We start from the raw sequence: 14,020 nt of genomic DNA, 5'->3' as shown, positions 1-14,020 counted from the left end.
GAATTCACAGGGCTCAGAGCGGCACTCGGCGGCTCTGAGAGAGCGGCACTCGGTATTGATCAAGTCCCTTCTCCCCGGCAACTGGGCAGATCTTACCCGCGGGGGGGGTTGGTCCAGTCCTCCGGTGGCACGATGGGCTCTTCCGATCGGCACGACTGGTTGTAGCAATGCTGAGCTCCTCAGGCTCAGCGAAGGTCCTCCCTCTGGGCTTCTTCAACAATGCAGAGGCTTCCAGTATGCGTGCATGTATAACAGAAGCTAACAACAATAAGCTCAATGGCAAAGGCTGCAGCTCGAGAGTTACTCTCTCGAGCAAGCACAGAGACAAAGTAAATGAGGGGGCAACGTGTTCACCAGCTGGGGTGATACTTATAGATTCCTCGAGGCTGGGCTTGACCAATGGGCACTCTCATAAGCAACTGGCTTCAGCCTATAGAAAGCGTGAAGCTAGAATTATGCCCATACTTGGTGTCAGCACAAGCGCTGCATGCGCTGGGTGCGTGCAAGCCTGGCTAATGCCTTGGCTTTTGTCTCCCTCCTAGAGGGAGGGGGAACTTGCCCACATGCTGGGACAAGATTCAGTATCGGGGCATAATGTGCCTTCACCACAGTCCCGCAGGCCCCAGCACCCAGGACCTGGCCTCCCACTTCACTGTGCAGCCCCAGCAGGGCCTGCTGCCTCTCTCTGAGCGCCCTGTCGCTGTCCAGCTGCTCTTCCACCCTCAGAGGGAGCTCAGCATTGAGGACAAAGCCGTGCTGCTGTGCCAGGTGAGCTGCCTGGGGCGGGCAGGGTGAGCACAGCCGGGCTGAGGGGGGCAGGAGGACATGGCTCTGCTGGAAGGAGAGCTTCAGCTGGGGACTCTTCTCTCCTCTGTGCACAGCAAAGGCTTTCAGACAGCAGCTGTGCTCCTTCCTGCCTGCCAGGGCCTGGAGGGGCCAGGAAGAAAGCTGGGGCCAGACTTTTGCCCAGGGCTGATGCTTTGGAAGTAGAAGAGGGAGATTGAGGCTGGAGAGGAGGAGCAGGAGGAAATGTTTGACACTGAGGGGGGAGAGAGCCTGGCCCAGGCTGGGCAGAGAGGGGGTAGCTGCCCCATCCCTGGGAGCATTGCAGGGCAGGCTGTCTGGGGCTCTGGAGCACCTGCTGTGGTGCTGCTCAGCTGAGCAGCTGCTGAGGGCCTGCAGGGAGGTTGAGCAATGACTCTTCCAAGGCCTTCCAGGCTGGGCAGAGAGGCTGGAAATGCAGCTCTGGAGGAGGCCTCCAAAGCAGGGCAGGAGTTGCTGGGCGGCTGGGCTGTGCTGCCAGGACAGAGGCCGCTCTCTGCTTGCAGGTGCTGGAGCCCAGCCTGCGTGCAGGAGGGGAGCCCATGGCCAGCATCCCAGTGAGGCTCTCAGCCAGAGCTGTGCTCAGCCAGTACAGCATCAGCCCTGCGGCGCTGCTCGACTGCGGGGCCATGGCCAGCGGCACCAGGAGAGCCTGCAGCTTCCTGCTGCACAACACAGGCCTCCTGCCCTTCCAGTTCCTCATCTGCAGAGCAGAGCAGGGGGCAGCTGAGCCCACAGAGCAAGGGTGAGAGAAGGCCTGCAGCAGCCTTCCTGCTGGAGGGGGCCCCACAGCAGGGCTGGGCTGTGGCAGGCAGGACACACAACCAGGCTGCGCTGTGCCTCCTGGCCTCGGCTTTGGCTTCCTGGCTCCCAGGCCATTGAGGGGCTGGAGTGTGGCCAGAGCAGGGCAAGAGGGCTGCTGAGGGGCCTGGAGCACATGGGCTGTGAGGAGCAGCTGAGGGAGCTGGGGGAGGGCTTCAGCCTGGAGAAGAGGAGGCTCAGGGGAGCCCTTCTGGCTCTCTGCAACTCCCTGCAGGGAGCTGCTTGGAGCCAGGTGGGGCTTGGTCATTTCTCCCAAGCGACAGGAGAAGAGGAAAAGGCCTCAGGTTGTGCCAGGGGAGGGTTAGGGTGGCCATGAGGAAGAACTTCTTCCCCTGGAAGGTTGTCAAGGCCTGGCCCAGGCTGCCCAGGCCAGTGGTGGAGTCCCTGTCCCTGTCCCTGGAGGGCTTTCAAAGCTGCTGCTGAGGGCCATGGAACAGTGGTGCCCTGGTAGTGCTGGGCTCAGGGCTGGACTGGATGATCTGCAAGGTCCCTTCCAGCCAAGCAAGTCCATCTCCTGTGAGCCCTGGCTTATTGCCTGCCTGTGCAACTGGCTTGTGAGCAGGGTGTAGAAAGAGGCCCCAGGATCCTCCTGGGGATCCTCCTGGCCCTGGGGCTGGAGCCCATCTGTCCATCAGCTGCAGGCACAGGTGGTGCAGGGGGCATGAAGAGCAGGAGGACTTTCCTGCAGGGGGAGGAAGCTTTGGCTTTGCAGGGGGGCAGGAGGAGCTCAGCCTGAGGGATGTTCTCTGCTCTCCCCTCTGGTGCACCCCAAAGGAAGTCCTCCCAGGCCCAGCGGAGGCAGAGCTTGGAGGGAACCTCTGCTGCAGCCAGGCTGAGCTGCAGGCAGGTGAGTGGCTGCTGCTGGCCAGCACAGGCTCCTCCACACTGTGCCCAGGCTAGGGGCTTGTCCCCATGGCGTGGGACACGCTCTGCATGCTGGGCCTGCACCTCTGCTTGGCTTCTTTCTCCCCTCCTGGGCTGTGCTCTGGGCCACGGAGTCCTCCCTGCCTGCCCTGGGCCCAGCTGCAGGTCGAGGCCTGGAGTCCTCCTTGCTGGGAGGCTGAGGGGGAGGCTGTTGGCCATCAGCCTCTGCTGGCTCTCTCTCTGCAGGCTGGCCTCACCCTGGGCATGTTCACTGTGTCCCCTGCCTTTGGCTGCATCCTTGCTGGGGAGCAGCAGCTGGTGAGAGTGGATTGCGCCGCGGGGCCGCCAGGGCCGTGCCAGGAGCAGCTGCTCATCGACATCAGCCACAGGGACCCCAGGGACAACCCTCTTGGCATCCCCTACACCCTGCTGGCCGAGTCCTGCCTTCCAGGTAGGTGCTGCCCACAGCTCCCTGGGGCCAGGCTGCTGCTGCTCAGCACCCAACCTCAGTCCTGGCAGAGAGCAGCCAGCCTGAGCCCGAGCTCCCCTCTCAGCCTCCTCGCAGGTTCTGGTCAGCTCCAGCAGTGGGAGAGGCTGGGAGGGCTGCATGGAAGGAGCAGAAGAAAGCCTTTGGTGCTCAGGGTGCCTGAGCTCCCTCCTGACAGGCAGCTCCCCTAGCCAGGGCTGGCTTTGGCAGCTGCCTGGGCAGAAAGGGCTTCTCCAAGGGCGGGAGAGGCCCCCAGGGGCAGGGCAGCTCAGCAGGAAGCTTCTCCTTGCTCAGCCCTCCCTCTGCTCTGCTCCGCTCGCAGCCTTCGTGGTCGATGACATCGAGGCCATCTTTGAGGGGCACCAGATCTGCAGCAGCAGCAACCTCTGCCCAGGCCTGCAGAGAGGGCAGGAGCAGCAGGGAGTGTTCCTCACCGACCAGAGGAAGTTCCTCTTCCCTGACGTGCTGGTGGGGCAGCGGGCCACGGCGCGCTTCAGCATCTGCAACAGGAACAGAGTCCCCTGTGATGTGCTGCTCTCCATCAAAGCCAGCCCCAGGAAGGTAGGGACAGGAGGCCTTGGGCACTCTGCAGCCTGCCTGACAGCTGCCCTCTTCCCCAGCCTCATGGCTTCCTCTTGCCCAGGCTAGGCCAGCTCAGCTGACAGCTGGGCTGCATTCAGCGTGTCCCAGGCAAGGCTTTAGCTCAAGGCCCCTGGGTGCTTGGGGGGAGAGCTGGGGCCTTGTGAGCCTCTCCTGGAAGCACAGAGAGAGGAGGAGCTTGCCCTCAACTTTGAGCCAGGGCTCCCAGCAGAGCCTTTTGGGGGGGCTCAGCCTCTTCTCCCAGGGAGCAAGTGCTGGGACAAGAGGCCATGGCCTCAGGTTGTGCCAGGGGAGGGTTAGGTTGGACACGAGGAGCAATTTCCTCCCCTGGAGGCTTGTCAAGGCCTGGCCCAGGCTGCCCAAGGCATCTGCAGGGGGGTTTCAAAGCTGTGGAGCTGTGGTGCTGAGGGCCATGGTTTGGGCTTGCTGGCAGCCCCCTGGCTCAGCACTGCTTGGGGTTACCCCCTGAGATGGAAGGAGCCTGTCCAAGGCAACAGGCAGGGGGCCAGGCTGCCTGGGGCTGCTCCTCCTCATCCATGCATGGCTGAGGCAGCAGCACCTGGGGAGAAGCTTCCTCCTAAGCCTCCTCTCTTGGCTCCCCCAAGCTGAAGAGCCGCCCTGGCCAGGTGTTCCAGGTGGATCCTGCCCAGCTGTGTGTGCCCAGCTGCTCCCAGGCCTTTGCCACTGTCACCTTCAGCCCACAGAAGGTGCAGAGGTACCAGTGCACCTTTGAGGCCTGCCTTGATGCTCAGAGAAGGTAAGTCACCTCAGGAGAGCTTGGGAGGGAGCTTCCTGACGGCTTCTGGCTCTTGGAGTGGCCTTGGGCAGAGTGCTTAGCACCCCAGCAGGGAGGGGTTTGGAAGGGACCTCTGGGGCTCAGCCAGCCCAACCCCCCTGCCTGAGCAGGGCACCCACAGCAGCTTGCCCAGGGCCCCAGGGTGCAGGGGGGGTTGGACTCTCTGCAGAGGAGACTCCCCAAGCTCTCTGGGCAGCCTGCTGCAGGGCTCCAGCAGCCTCCCACTCAAGATCCCCTCTGGGGCTGCTCTTCTCCAGGCTCAGCAGCCCCAGGGCTCTCAGCCTCTGCTGCCCACAGGGATGCTGCAGGGAAATCAGCAGCTGTGGCTCTGAGCTCCAGCAGAGCAGGGAAGGCAATGTCCTGCTGCAGCCTGCAGCAGGGACTGTGAGGGCAGTGGGACATTGACCCAGGCTGCCCAGAGAGGTGGGAGCTGCCCCCTGCTCAGCACCACTGCAGCTCAGGTTGGTTGTGGCTCTCAGCAAGCTGCTGGAGCTGCAGCTGTCCCTGCTGCCTGCAGGGGCTTGGGCTGGATGAGCTTCCAAGGTCCCTTCCAAGGCAAAGCATTGCAGGCTTCTGTGAGCCCGAGGAGCCAGCAGGGGGTGGGGGACTCGGGCAGCAGTGGAGCTGTGCAGCTCCAGCTGAGCTGGAGGTTGCCAAGGACAAAGGATTGGCTGCAGTGGCTCTGTGCCCCGAGGCAGCTGCCCTTGCTGCCTCCTTGCTGCTGTGCTGAGGAGGTGATCTGCTGGATCTCCTGGGGGGCACGAAGAGCTCTGGTGCTGAAGGAGCCATTGGCTCCCCTCTGACAGAGCTCAGCTCCTCTGCCCTGGGCCCCCTGTGTGGCCTGGGCCTGCCCTGCCCTGGCCCAGCCCTTGAGTGGCTGAGCTGGGGCCAGGTCCAGCAGCTTGCTGCCCTGAGGAGCAGCTCCTTGGAGATCAGCTCCCTGCTGGGGTCACTGAGTTGTGCCTCTGGCTTGGCCACTTCCTGCCGCTCCGCTCCTGCTGCGGGAGGAGAGGAGCCAGGGGGAGCTGTGTCCTGGGGGCCAGGAGCCCCAGGCAGGGCAAGGGCAGCAGCTGGCCCTGGCCTCCCTGCTTGCCAAGTGAGCAATGGCTCTGCTGCCCCTCTCCTGCAGCCCTGCAGCAGGCAGAGCACAGAGCCTGAGCTTCGAGGTCAGCGGCGAGGGGAAGGTGCCGGAGGTGAGGGTCCTGCGCCCGGCGCGGAGGGACAGGAGAGGGAACCCCCTGCTGCTCTTCAGGAAGCTGCCCCTGGGGGCCTGGGAGAAGCTGCCCCTGGTCCTGCAGAACTCTGGCCCTGTCCCTGCCCAGGTGAGCAGCTGCTGAGGGAACTCTGCTCGGGGAACAAGGCTGCTGCTGGGGAGGAGAGGGCCCAGCGCAGCCGGGGGGGTGGGCAGGTGCCCCACGGCTCTGCAGGTGCCCTTGGAGCCCAAAGGAAAGCCTTGGCTTGTGCTCAGAGCCCCTCTGTGGCAGGAGGACGACCTCCTGAGCTTCTGCTGTGGCAAAGCAGTGGGCAGAGGCCTGTTGCCAGCAGCTGCCTCCAAGAAGGTGCCCTCAGCCCTTCCCTTGTGTCCTCCTCTCCTTGGCCTCGGCTGCTGCTGGCCTTGCCGCTCCTGAGCCAGCCCTGGGGCTTGTGCTGCTTCCTTGCTCCCTGCCTCAGGGAACAGCCTGGGAAGGGGCCTCAGAAAGTCTGGTGGAAGCCCCTGGCTGCCTTCTGCTTGCCAGGAAGGGAGTTCCTCTGAGAGAGGCTTTGGAGGGGCAGGGCTTCCCCAGGCTCCCTTCTCCCCTTTTGGCTGGGCTGGAGGTCATCCTCCTGTCCTGCTGGCACTGGCTTGGCTCTGCTCCTGCTTTACCAGGCTCTGCTGAGCCTCACTTGTGGCTTAGTCCCCTTGTGCTCCTCACTTTGGGCCCTCCTGTCCTGCCTGCTGCTGTTTCCATCAGCTCCCAGGGGCTGTGGAGCCTTGGCTTTGGTCTGGTTTCACTCCAGCCTTGTGCTCAGAGCTGTGTTGGAAGGGGGGCAGCACCCTGGGCTCCCTGTGGTGGGACAGCAGCAGCGTGGGCTCAGGCCCTGGGCCATGCTGTGCCCACCCCAGTGTGCTCCTGCTCTTTTCCCAGGTGCTGCTGGACCTGCTGGATGAGGAGGGAGCTTTCTTCTTGAAAGCCAGGCCCAGCACCAAGTGCCTCTACCAGGCTGTGGGCATGGAGGACTCTGCTGGAGAAGGTGAAGTCCTGGAGCATGAGATGTGCTCACCCCCCCAGGGAGAATTCCTCTCCTGCTGCTGGCTTGGCCAAGCAGCAACCAGCTGCTGGCCCTGGGCTGTGTCCTGGGGCTCTCTGGGCTCTTGCAGAGGGACTCTCTGCAGGGTTGCTTTCCTTCTGGCAAGCTCTGGGAAGTGTTTCTCTTCCTCTGGACATGGGGGCTTGAGTCCTGGGGGGCTGTCAGCACCTCAGTGGAGCATCTGAGCTCTCTGCTGCTGCAGGTGGGGAGTCCCCAGCCTGGCAGGAGGCAGCCCCTGAGCCCACAGCCAGCCAGCCAAAGCCCAAGGCACTCTCTGGGTCAGCTCTGCTGAAGGCAGGAGCTGGCTGGCTGCAGCTTGAGCCAGAGCTGAGTGCTGAGCTGAGCTGAGGGCAAGCAGCAGGGAGATTGCTGCTGGGGTCCCAGCCTTGTGAGCCTGGGAGGAAGGTCTGGGAGCATTGGTGAGGCAGGCTGTGCCTAGAGGCAGCTGGGCTTGGAGCTGGGCTCCCTCTTGTGCAGCATGGCAATGTTTGCAGTGCCTCACCTGTCCCTGCTGTCCATCTCTGTCCAGAGAGGAAGCTCCACACTGCTTCCCTGCTCCTGCAGTGTGGGCAGGCAGCAGAACTGGAGGTGCTCTTCAGAGCCAGCCTGCCCCAACGCCTGGAAGGGAAGCTGCAGCTGGCAGTGCTGGACAACCCTGCTGGGGCCAGCACCATCAGGCTGCTGGGGGCAGGCTGCCAGGAGGACTTCAGCCTGGACAACATCCAGGGGCTGGTGGCAGACAGGGAGGAGGAGAACCTCCCTGAGAGCAGCCTGGAGGAGGACAGCCTGGAGGGTAAGAGGAGAGGCTGCCAGGCCGGAGCAGGGCACAGGAATCTCCAGGGCTGGGCTCAGGCTGTGCCGGCGCAGGGCTGGCCCAGATTTAGCAGCCAGCTGCTGTCCCCTGCTGGAGCCTGCAGAGCAGCCTTGCTTGGCAGCCCCAGGGAAGCTGGCCTGCCCAGGCAGGAGCTTGCAGGCCAGCAGGGAGGGCTCCCAGAGAGCAGCTTTGGGCTGAGGACCTCTGCAAGGAGGCCTGCCAGCCCCCGGGGTGCTGTGCAGAGCACAGCTGATCCTCTGTGTCCTCTGGGGGTGGACTGCTCGCTGGCTAAGGAATTGCTCACAGCCAGAGGGCAGTGATCAGCAATGTCCAGATGGAGACTGGGGACGAGGGGTATCCCTCAGGGCTCCATGCTGGGCCCAGAGCAGCCCTGCAGAGAAGGCCTTGGGGGTGCAGAGGGTGAAAGTCTGCCCAGGAGCTGGCCCCCTGAGCTCACAGCCCAGGCCCAGCCACGTCCTGGGCTGCAGGTGCCAGAGGAAAGAAGGCTTGGAGAAGGCAGAGCCCTGAGTGTCTGTGGGGTAAGGGGGCAGCTGGGTCTGCCTGCACACTGAGACCTTTCTCTCTCCCTGCCAACAGCTGCCCCAGGGCACCACATCCAGTTTGGGGCCTGTGCCCTGGGCACCCCCTGCTCCGTGACCTTCAGCCTCACCAACCGCAGCAGGGAGCAGGCCCTGCGCTTCCAGTGGCTGCCTGAGGCCCCCTTCCACTTCTGCCCCCAGGTGAGCCTGGCTGTCTCTGCCCCCCTGCTGCCCAGCCCCTGCCTGGCTGTCTCTGCCCCCCTGCTGCCCAGCCCCTGCCTGGCTGTCTCTGCCCCCCTGCTGCCCAGCCCCTGCCTGGCTGTCTCTGCCCCCCTGCTGCCCAGCCCCTGCCTGGCTGTCTCTGCCCCCCTGCTGCCCAGCCCCTGCCTGGCTGTCTCTGTCCCCCTGCTGCCCAGCCCCTGCCTGGCTGTCTCTGTCCCCCTGCTGCCCAGCCCCTGCCTGGCTGTCTCTGCCCCCCTGCTGCCCAGCCCCTGCCTGGCTGTCTCTGCCCCCCTGCTGCCCAGCCCCTGCCTGGCTGTCTCTGCCCCCCTGCTGCCCAGCCCCTGCCTGGCTGTCTCTGCCCCCCTGCTGCCCAGCCCCTGCCTGGCTGTCTCTGCCCCCCTGCTGCCCAGCCCCTGCCTGGCTGTCTCTGCCCCCCTGCTGCCCAGCCCCTGCCTGGCTGTCTCTGCCCCCCTGCTGCCCACCCCCTGCCTGGCTGTCTCTGCCCCCCTGCTGCCCACCCCCTGCCTGGCTGTCTCTGCCCCCCTGCTGCCCACCCCCTGCCTGGCAGCTTCCCAGGAGCTACTGGGGAGCCACCAGGGAGCAGTGAGAGCTCCTTTCAGTGCCACCCAGGAGATGCCCTCCCTGGTTTGCTGGGGCCAGAAGAGGCTCCATGCTGTGGGAGGTGGCATCCTGTGGTGCTGTTCCTCTCTAGCAAAGCCCAGATGAATACTCAGTCAGATGCAGTTTCACACAGTCCCAGCATGCTGGGGTTGGAAGGGACCTCTGGGCATCATCAGTCCAAGCCCCTGCTCCAGCAGGGCACCCACAGCAGCTTGCCCAGCAGCACAGTGCCCAGGGGGGGTTGGAAGCTCTCCACACCAGCAGACTCCACAACCTCTCTGGGCAGCCTGCTCCAGGCCTCCAGCACCCTCACACCAAACAACTTTCTCCTCCTCTTCACATGGAACCTCCTGGGGTCCAGTCTGTGCCCACTGCTCCTTGTCCTGTCCCTGGGCACCACTGAGCAGAGCCTGGCCCCAGCCTCTTGTGCCCTCCCCTTTAGCTCTTGCTAAGCTTTGAGAGAACCTCTCTGGGGCTGCTCTTCTCCAGGCTCAACAGCCCCAGGGCTTTCAGCCTCTCCTCACAGAGCTGCTCCTGGCACTGCTGCTCCCCACACCCACAGCCTGCCTGGCCTTGGCAGTGATCCCAGGTTGGTCTTGGCTCTCTGCTTCTCCCTAGGTGGGGCACCTGCATGCTGGCTGTGCCAAAGATGTTACAGTCACCTTGCAGTCAGCAGTGGAGGTCACCTTCCAGAGGCACCCTGTGAGGTGTCTCCTGTCCAAGATCTGCTTCCAGCTGCCCCCAGAGGAGGTCCCTGACTGGGACGACCGCCTGGGCACCCTCAAGTGGGTGGATACCACCAGGGCCCCAGGTGCCAGCTGGCCTCTCAAGAAGAAGGTGAGAAGCACAGCAGCCAAAGCTCCCTGAGCTGCCCCAAGAGGAGCTGCTGCTGGCAGCAGATCTCCCTCTCTGCTGGCCAAGAGCTGCTCTTCCTCCTGGCAGTGACTCCATCCCTGAGGGGAAGCAGCAGAGTGTGTGAGAGGGGAGGAGGCTGCTGGGGGCTCTGAGGGCTCAGCCAAGGTGGGGAAGTCTCTGACAAGAGAGGCTTTGGCCACAGGCAAAGCCTAAGCCAAGAGCTGAAGTGTTGCAGCCTGTGTTGGATGGGAGCTCACAGTTTTGAACACATTTGCCCAGCCTGCTGCAGCTTGGAAGGGCCCTCTGGAGCTCACCCAGTCCAAGCCCCTGCTCAAGCAGGGCACCCCCAGCAGCTTGCCCAGCAGCACAGGGGCCAGGGGGGGTGGGGAGCTGTGCAGAGAAGGAGATTGCACAACCCCTCTGGGCAGCCTGCTCCAGGCCTCCAGCACCCTCACCCCAAAGCCTCTTCTCCTCCTGGGTGCCAGTTTGTGCCCATTGCCCCTTGTCTGTCCCTGGGCACCACTGAGCAGAGTCTGGCCCCAGCCCCTTGCCTCCCACCCCCTGCCCTCCACTTGAGCTGTTGGTCAGCACTGAGCAGATCTCCATTCCCTGGAGGGCAGATCTCTCTCTCTGGTTCAGTGCCTTTGCACTCCCAAGGAGTTCAAGCCCCTGCTGCTTGCTTTGGGGTGCAGAGCAGCAGCAGCAGCACTCTGCTGTGTGTGCTGAGCAGCTCCCTGGCCCCTTGGGGCTGAGCTCTGAGCCTTGTCTGCACCAAGCAGGGCAGCAGAGCTGGCCAGGCCTCTGGAGAACAGGGCTGATGCTTGGCCTCCACAGGCATCCAGGTCTTTCCCAACCCTCCTCTGCTGTTGGCTGTGGGCTCTCTGCTGGGGGGATCTCAGCAGCAGCTCCTGCTCTGCCTTTCCTGCTTGTCCAACACACTGCTCTTGGCTGCTGCCTCTGCCCCAGCTGCTGAGCCATTGTCAGACCTGGGCCCCAAAGCTTCTTGCCCAGCAGAGGGACAGCACTCAGAGACTTCCCAAAGGAGTTGGTTCCCAGCCCCCAGTGCCCTTTCCCAGCCCCCAGCAGCGTGGCTGATGCCCCACAGGAGACTTCTCTCTGGGAAATCCTTGCTGCTAGGACAGGAAGGAAAAGGAGCTGCTGGAGCTGCTCCTTCTTGGGCTGCTCCAGCCCCAGAGCTCCAGGAGGGAAACTGACTCCTGCAGGAGAGGCTGCTGGGTTTCTAGGGGCCAGGAAAAGCAAGGTCAGGCCCTGGGAGCCAGGGGCAGTCCCCAGGGCTGTGTTTGCAGCGCTGGTGGCTTTGGCCAGCAGGTGACCCCCAGCCTCCAGCAGTAGGCTCTCCTGCTGCCCTCTCTGGGGGCTGAGGCCTGGGGATGGCCTTGGTGGCCCCTGGGTGTGGCTGCTGCTGGAGGCTGCCTGCTCAGCCTGGCTCTCTGGGCTCTGCTCAGTGACTCTTCCCTCTTCTCTTGGCAGGTGCTGGAGCCAGAGGCAGAGCCAGCTCACACTGTGCTGGAGGGCAGCAGCCGCGAGGTGCAGCTTCTCCTCAGCGCTGTTGTCACCGGCGCTGAGCTCCAGCTGCCCCCAGAGGAGCTGGGGAAGCCTTCCTCTGCATCCAATTCAGAAGATAAGGCTCCTCAGGGTTGAGAAGCAGGATGATAGAAGGAATTAATTCATTTCATTCATCATAATTTCCCTGCCCCAAAGGTTAATAAACTTCTTTCTCATTTGTTTGGGCTCGGGGATCCGGTGGGGAATCCCTTCCCCAACACCTTGGTAATGCTAACGATGTGAACACTGTAGAGAGAGGAAGGATTCCCTCTAGAGTGACTGCCCTCCTGGTAGCAAACTCAAAGCTGAAGGGAGAGAGGGTGGTGGTGAATGGTGCCACAGCCAGCTGGCAGCCAGGCACCAGTGGTGCCCCCCAGGGATCAGTGCTGGGCCCCATCCTCTTTAACATCTTCACTGATGATCTGGAGGAGGGGATTGAGTCAGGCATCAGCACATTTGCAGCTGATACCAAGCTGGGGGCAGATGTTGGTCAGTTAGAGGACAGAAGGGCTCTGCAGAGGGGCCTTGCCAGCTGGACAGATGGGCAGAGGCCAACAGGATGGCATTCAACAAGTCCAAGTGCCAGGTGCTGCACTTTGGCCACAGCAACCCCATACAGTGCTAGGCTGGGGTCAGAGTGGCTGAGAGCTGCCAAACAGAGAGGGACCTGGGGGTGCTGATTGACAGCTGCCTGAACATGAGCCAGCAGTGTGCCCAGGTGGCCAAGAAGGCCAAGGGCATCCTGGCCTGCATCAGGAAGAGTGTGGCCAGCAGGAGCAGGGAAGTCATTGTGCCCTGGGCTCAGCACTGCTGAGGCCACACCTTGAGTCCTGTGTCCAGTTCTGGGCTCCTCAGGTTAGAAAGGACATTGAGAGACTTGAAGGTGTCCAGAGAAGGGCAACAAGGCTGGGGAGAGGCCTTGAGCACAGCCCTGTGAGGAGAGGCTGAGGGAGCTGGGGTTGCTTAGCCTGGAGAAGAGGAGGCTCATAGTTTCATAGTTTCATTCAGGGTTGGAAGGGACCACACGGATCATCTAGTTCCAACCCCCCTGCCATGGGCAGGGACACCCCACACTAGATCAGGCTGGACAGAGCCTCATCCAGCCTGGGCTTAAACACCTCCAGGGATGGGGCCTCAACCACCTCCCTGGACAACCCATTCCAGGGTTTCACCACTCTCTTGGTGAAGAACCTCCTCCTCACATCCAGCCTGAATCTCCCCACCTCCAGCTTCATTCCATTCCCCCTAGTCCTATCACTACCTGAGATCCTGAGAAGTCCTTCCCCAGCCTTCCTGTAGGCCCCCTTCAGATACTGGAAGGCCACAATTAGGTCTCCTTGGAGCCTTCTCTTCTGCAGACTGAACAGCCCCAACTCCTTCAGTCTGTCCTCATAGGAGAGGTGCTCCAGCCCTCTGATCATCCTCGTGGCCCTTCTCTGGACACGTTCCAGCACCTCCAGATCCCTCTTGTAATAGGGGCTCCAGAACTGGACACAGTACTCCAGGTGGGGTCTCACCAGGGCTGAGTAGAGGGGGAGGATCACCTCCCTCGACCTGCTGGCCACACTTCTCCTGATGCAGCCCAGGATCTGATTGGCTTTGCGGGCTGCAAGTGCACACTGAGAGCTCATGTTGAGCTTTTTGTCCACCAGCACCCCCAAGTCTCTCTCCTCAGGGCTACCCTCCAGCCAGTCACTGCCCAGCCTGTATTTGTGCCTGGGATTGCCTCGACCCAGATGCAGGACCCTGCACTTGCTCTTATTGAACTTCATGAGGTTGGCCTGTGCCCACCTCTCCAGCCTGTCAAGGTCCCTCTGGATGGCCTCCCTTCCCTCCAGCGTGTCTGCTGCACCACACAGCTTGGTGTCATCAGCAAACTTGCTGAGGGTGCACTCAATGCCACTCTCCATGTCCCCCACAAAGATGTTGAATAAGACAGGTCCCAGGACTGATCCCTGAGGGACTCCACTTGTCACTGGCCTCCACTGGGACATGGAGCCATTGACAGCCAGTCTTTGGGTGCGGCCATCAAGCCAGTTCCTTATCCATCTAGTGGTCCACCCATCAAACCCATGTGTCACCAGTTTGGAGACCAGGATGTGGTGTGGGACAGTGTTGAAGGCTTTGCTCAGGTCCAGGTAAACGACATCAGTTGCTCGCCCCTCAGCTATTAATTTTGTCACCTGCTCATAGAAGGCCACCAGGTTGGTCAGGCAGGATTTGCCCTTGGCAAAGCCATGCTGACTGTTCCCAATCACCTCTTCACTATTCTTTTGAGCGAGTAGTGACTCCAGGAGGATCTGCTCCATGATCTTTCCAGGCACAGAGGTGAGACTGACTGGCCTGTAGTTCCCTGGTTCCTCCTTCTTGCCCTTTTTGCAGATGGGGGCAATGTTTCCCCTTTTCCAGTCTGTGGGGACTGCCCCAGACTGCCATGACTTTTGAAATAGAATAGAGAGGGGTTTAGCAACCTCCTCTGCCAGTTCTCTCAGCACCCGTGGGTGTAATCCGTCGGGTCCCATGGACTTGAACACTTTCAGGTTCTTCAGATGATCACCAACCTGCTCTTCACTTCCCATGGGCAGTTCTTCCTCCCTGTCCCTGGCTTTGACTTCCATAACATCAGGAGTGTGGCTAGAGGCCCTTGCAGTGAAGACTGAGGTAAAGAAGTTATTAAGTACCTCAGCCTTTTCCTCATCACTTGTGACCATGTCACCAGTTTC

The 14,020-nt window shown here is 62.2% G+C and overlaps 1 protein-coding gene across 1 annotated transcript; it reads left to right on the top strand.

The window, feature by feature from the left end:
* Positions 1-594: 594 nt before the first annotated feature.
* Positions 595-11,508, top strand: LOC137457371 (hydrocephalus-inducing protein homolog). The gene is made up of 11 exons (XM_068169272.1): positions 595-768; positions 1,329-1,567; positions 2,419-2,491; positions 2,755-2,959; positions 3,318-3,556; positions 4,201-4,352; positions 5,521-5,713; positions 6,518-6,623; positions 7,210-7,473; positions 8,092-8,234; positions 11,223-11,508. Exons 1-11 carry the CDS (start codon positions 595-597, stop codon positions 11,391-11,393), a joined length of 1,959 nt encoding a protein of 652 aa, XP_068025373.1. The 3' UTR covers positions 11,394-11,508.
* Positions 11,509-14,020: the final 2,512 nt, after the last annotated feature.

The sequence above is a fragment of the Melanerpes formicivorus genome, unplaced genomic scaffold (genome assembly GCF_026170545.1).
Source record: "Melanerpes formicivorus ecotype bairdi unplaced genomic scaffold, bMelFor1.0.p_v2 SCAF_175, whole genome shotgun sequence".
Classification (NCBI taxonomy): Eukaryota; Metazoa; Chordata; class Aves; order Piciformes; family Picidae; genus Melanerpes; species Melanerpes formicivorus.
The sequence above is the reverse complement of the archived record's forward strand: the minus strand, read 5'-3'. Positions and strand labels throughout refer to the sequence as shown.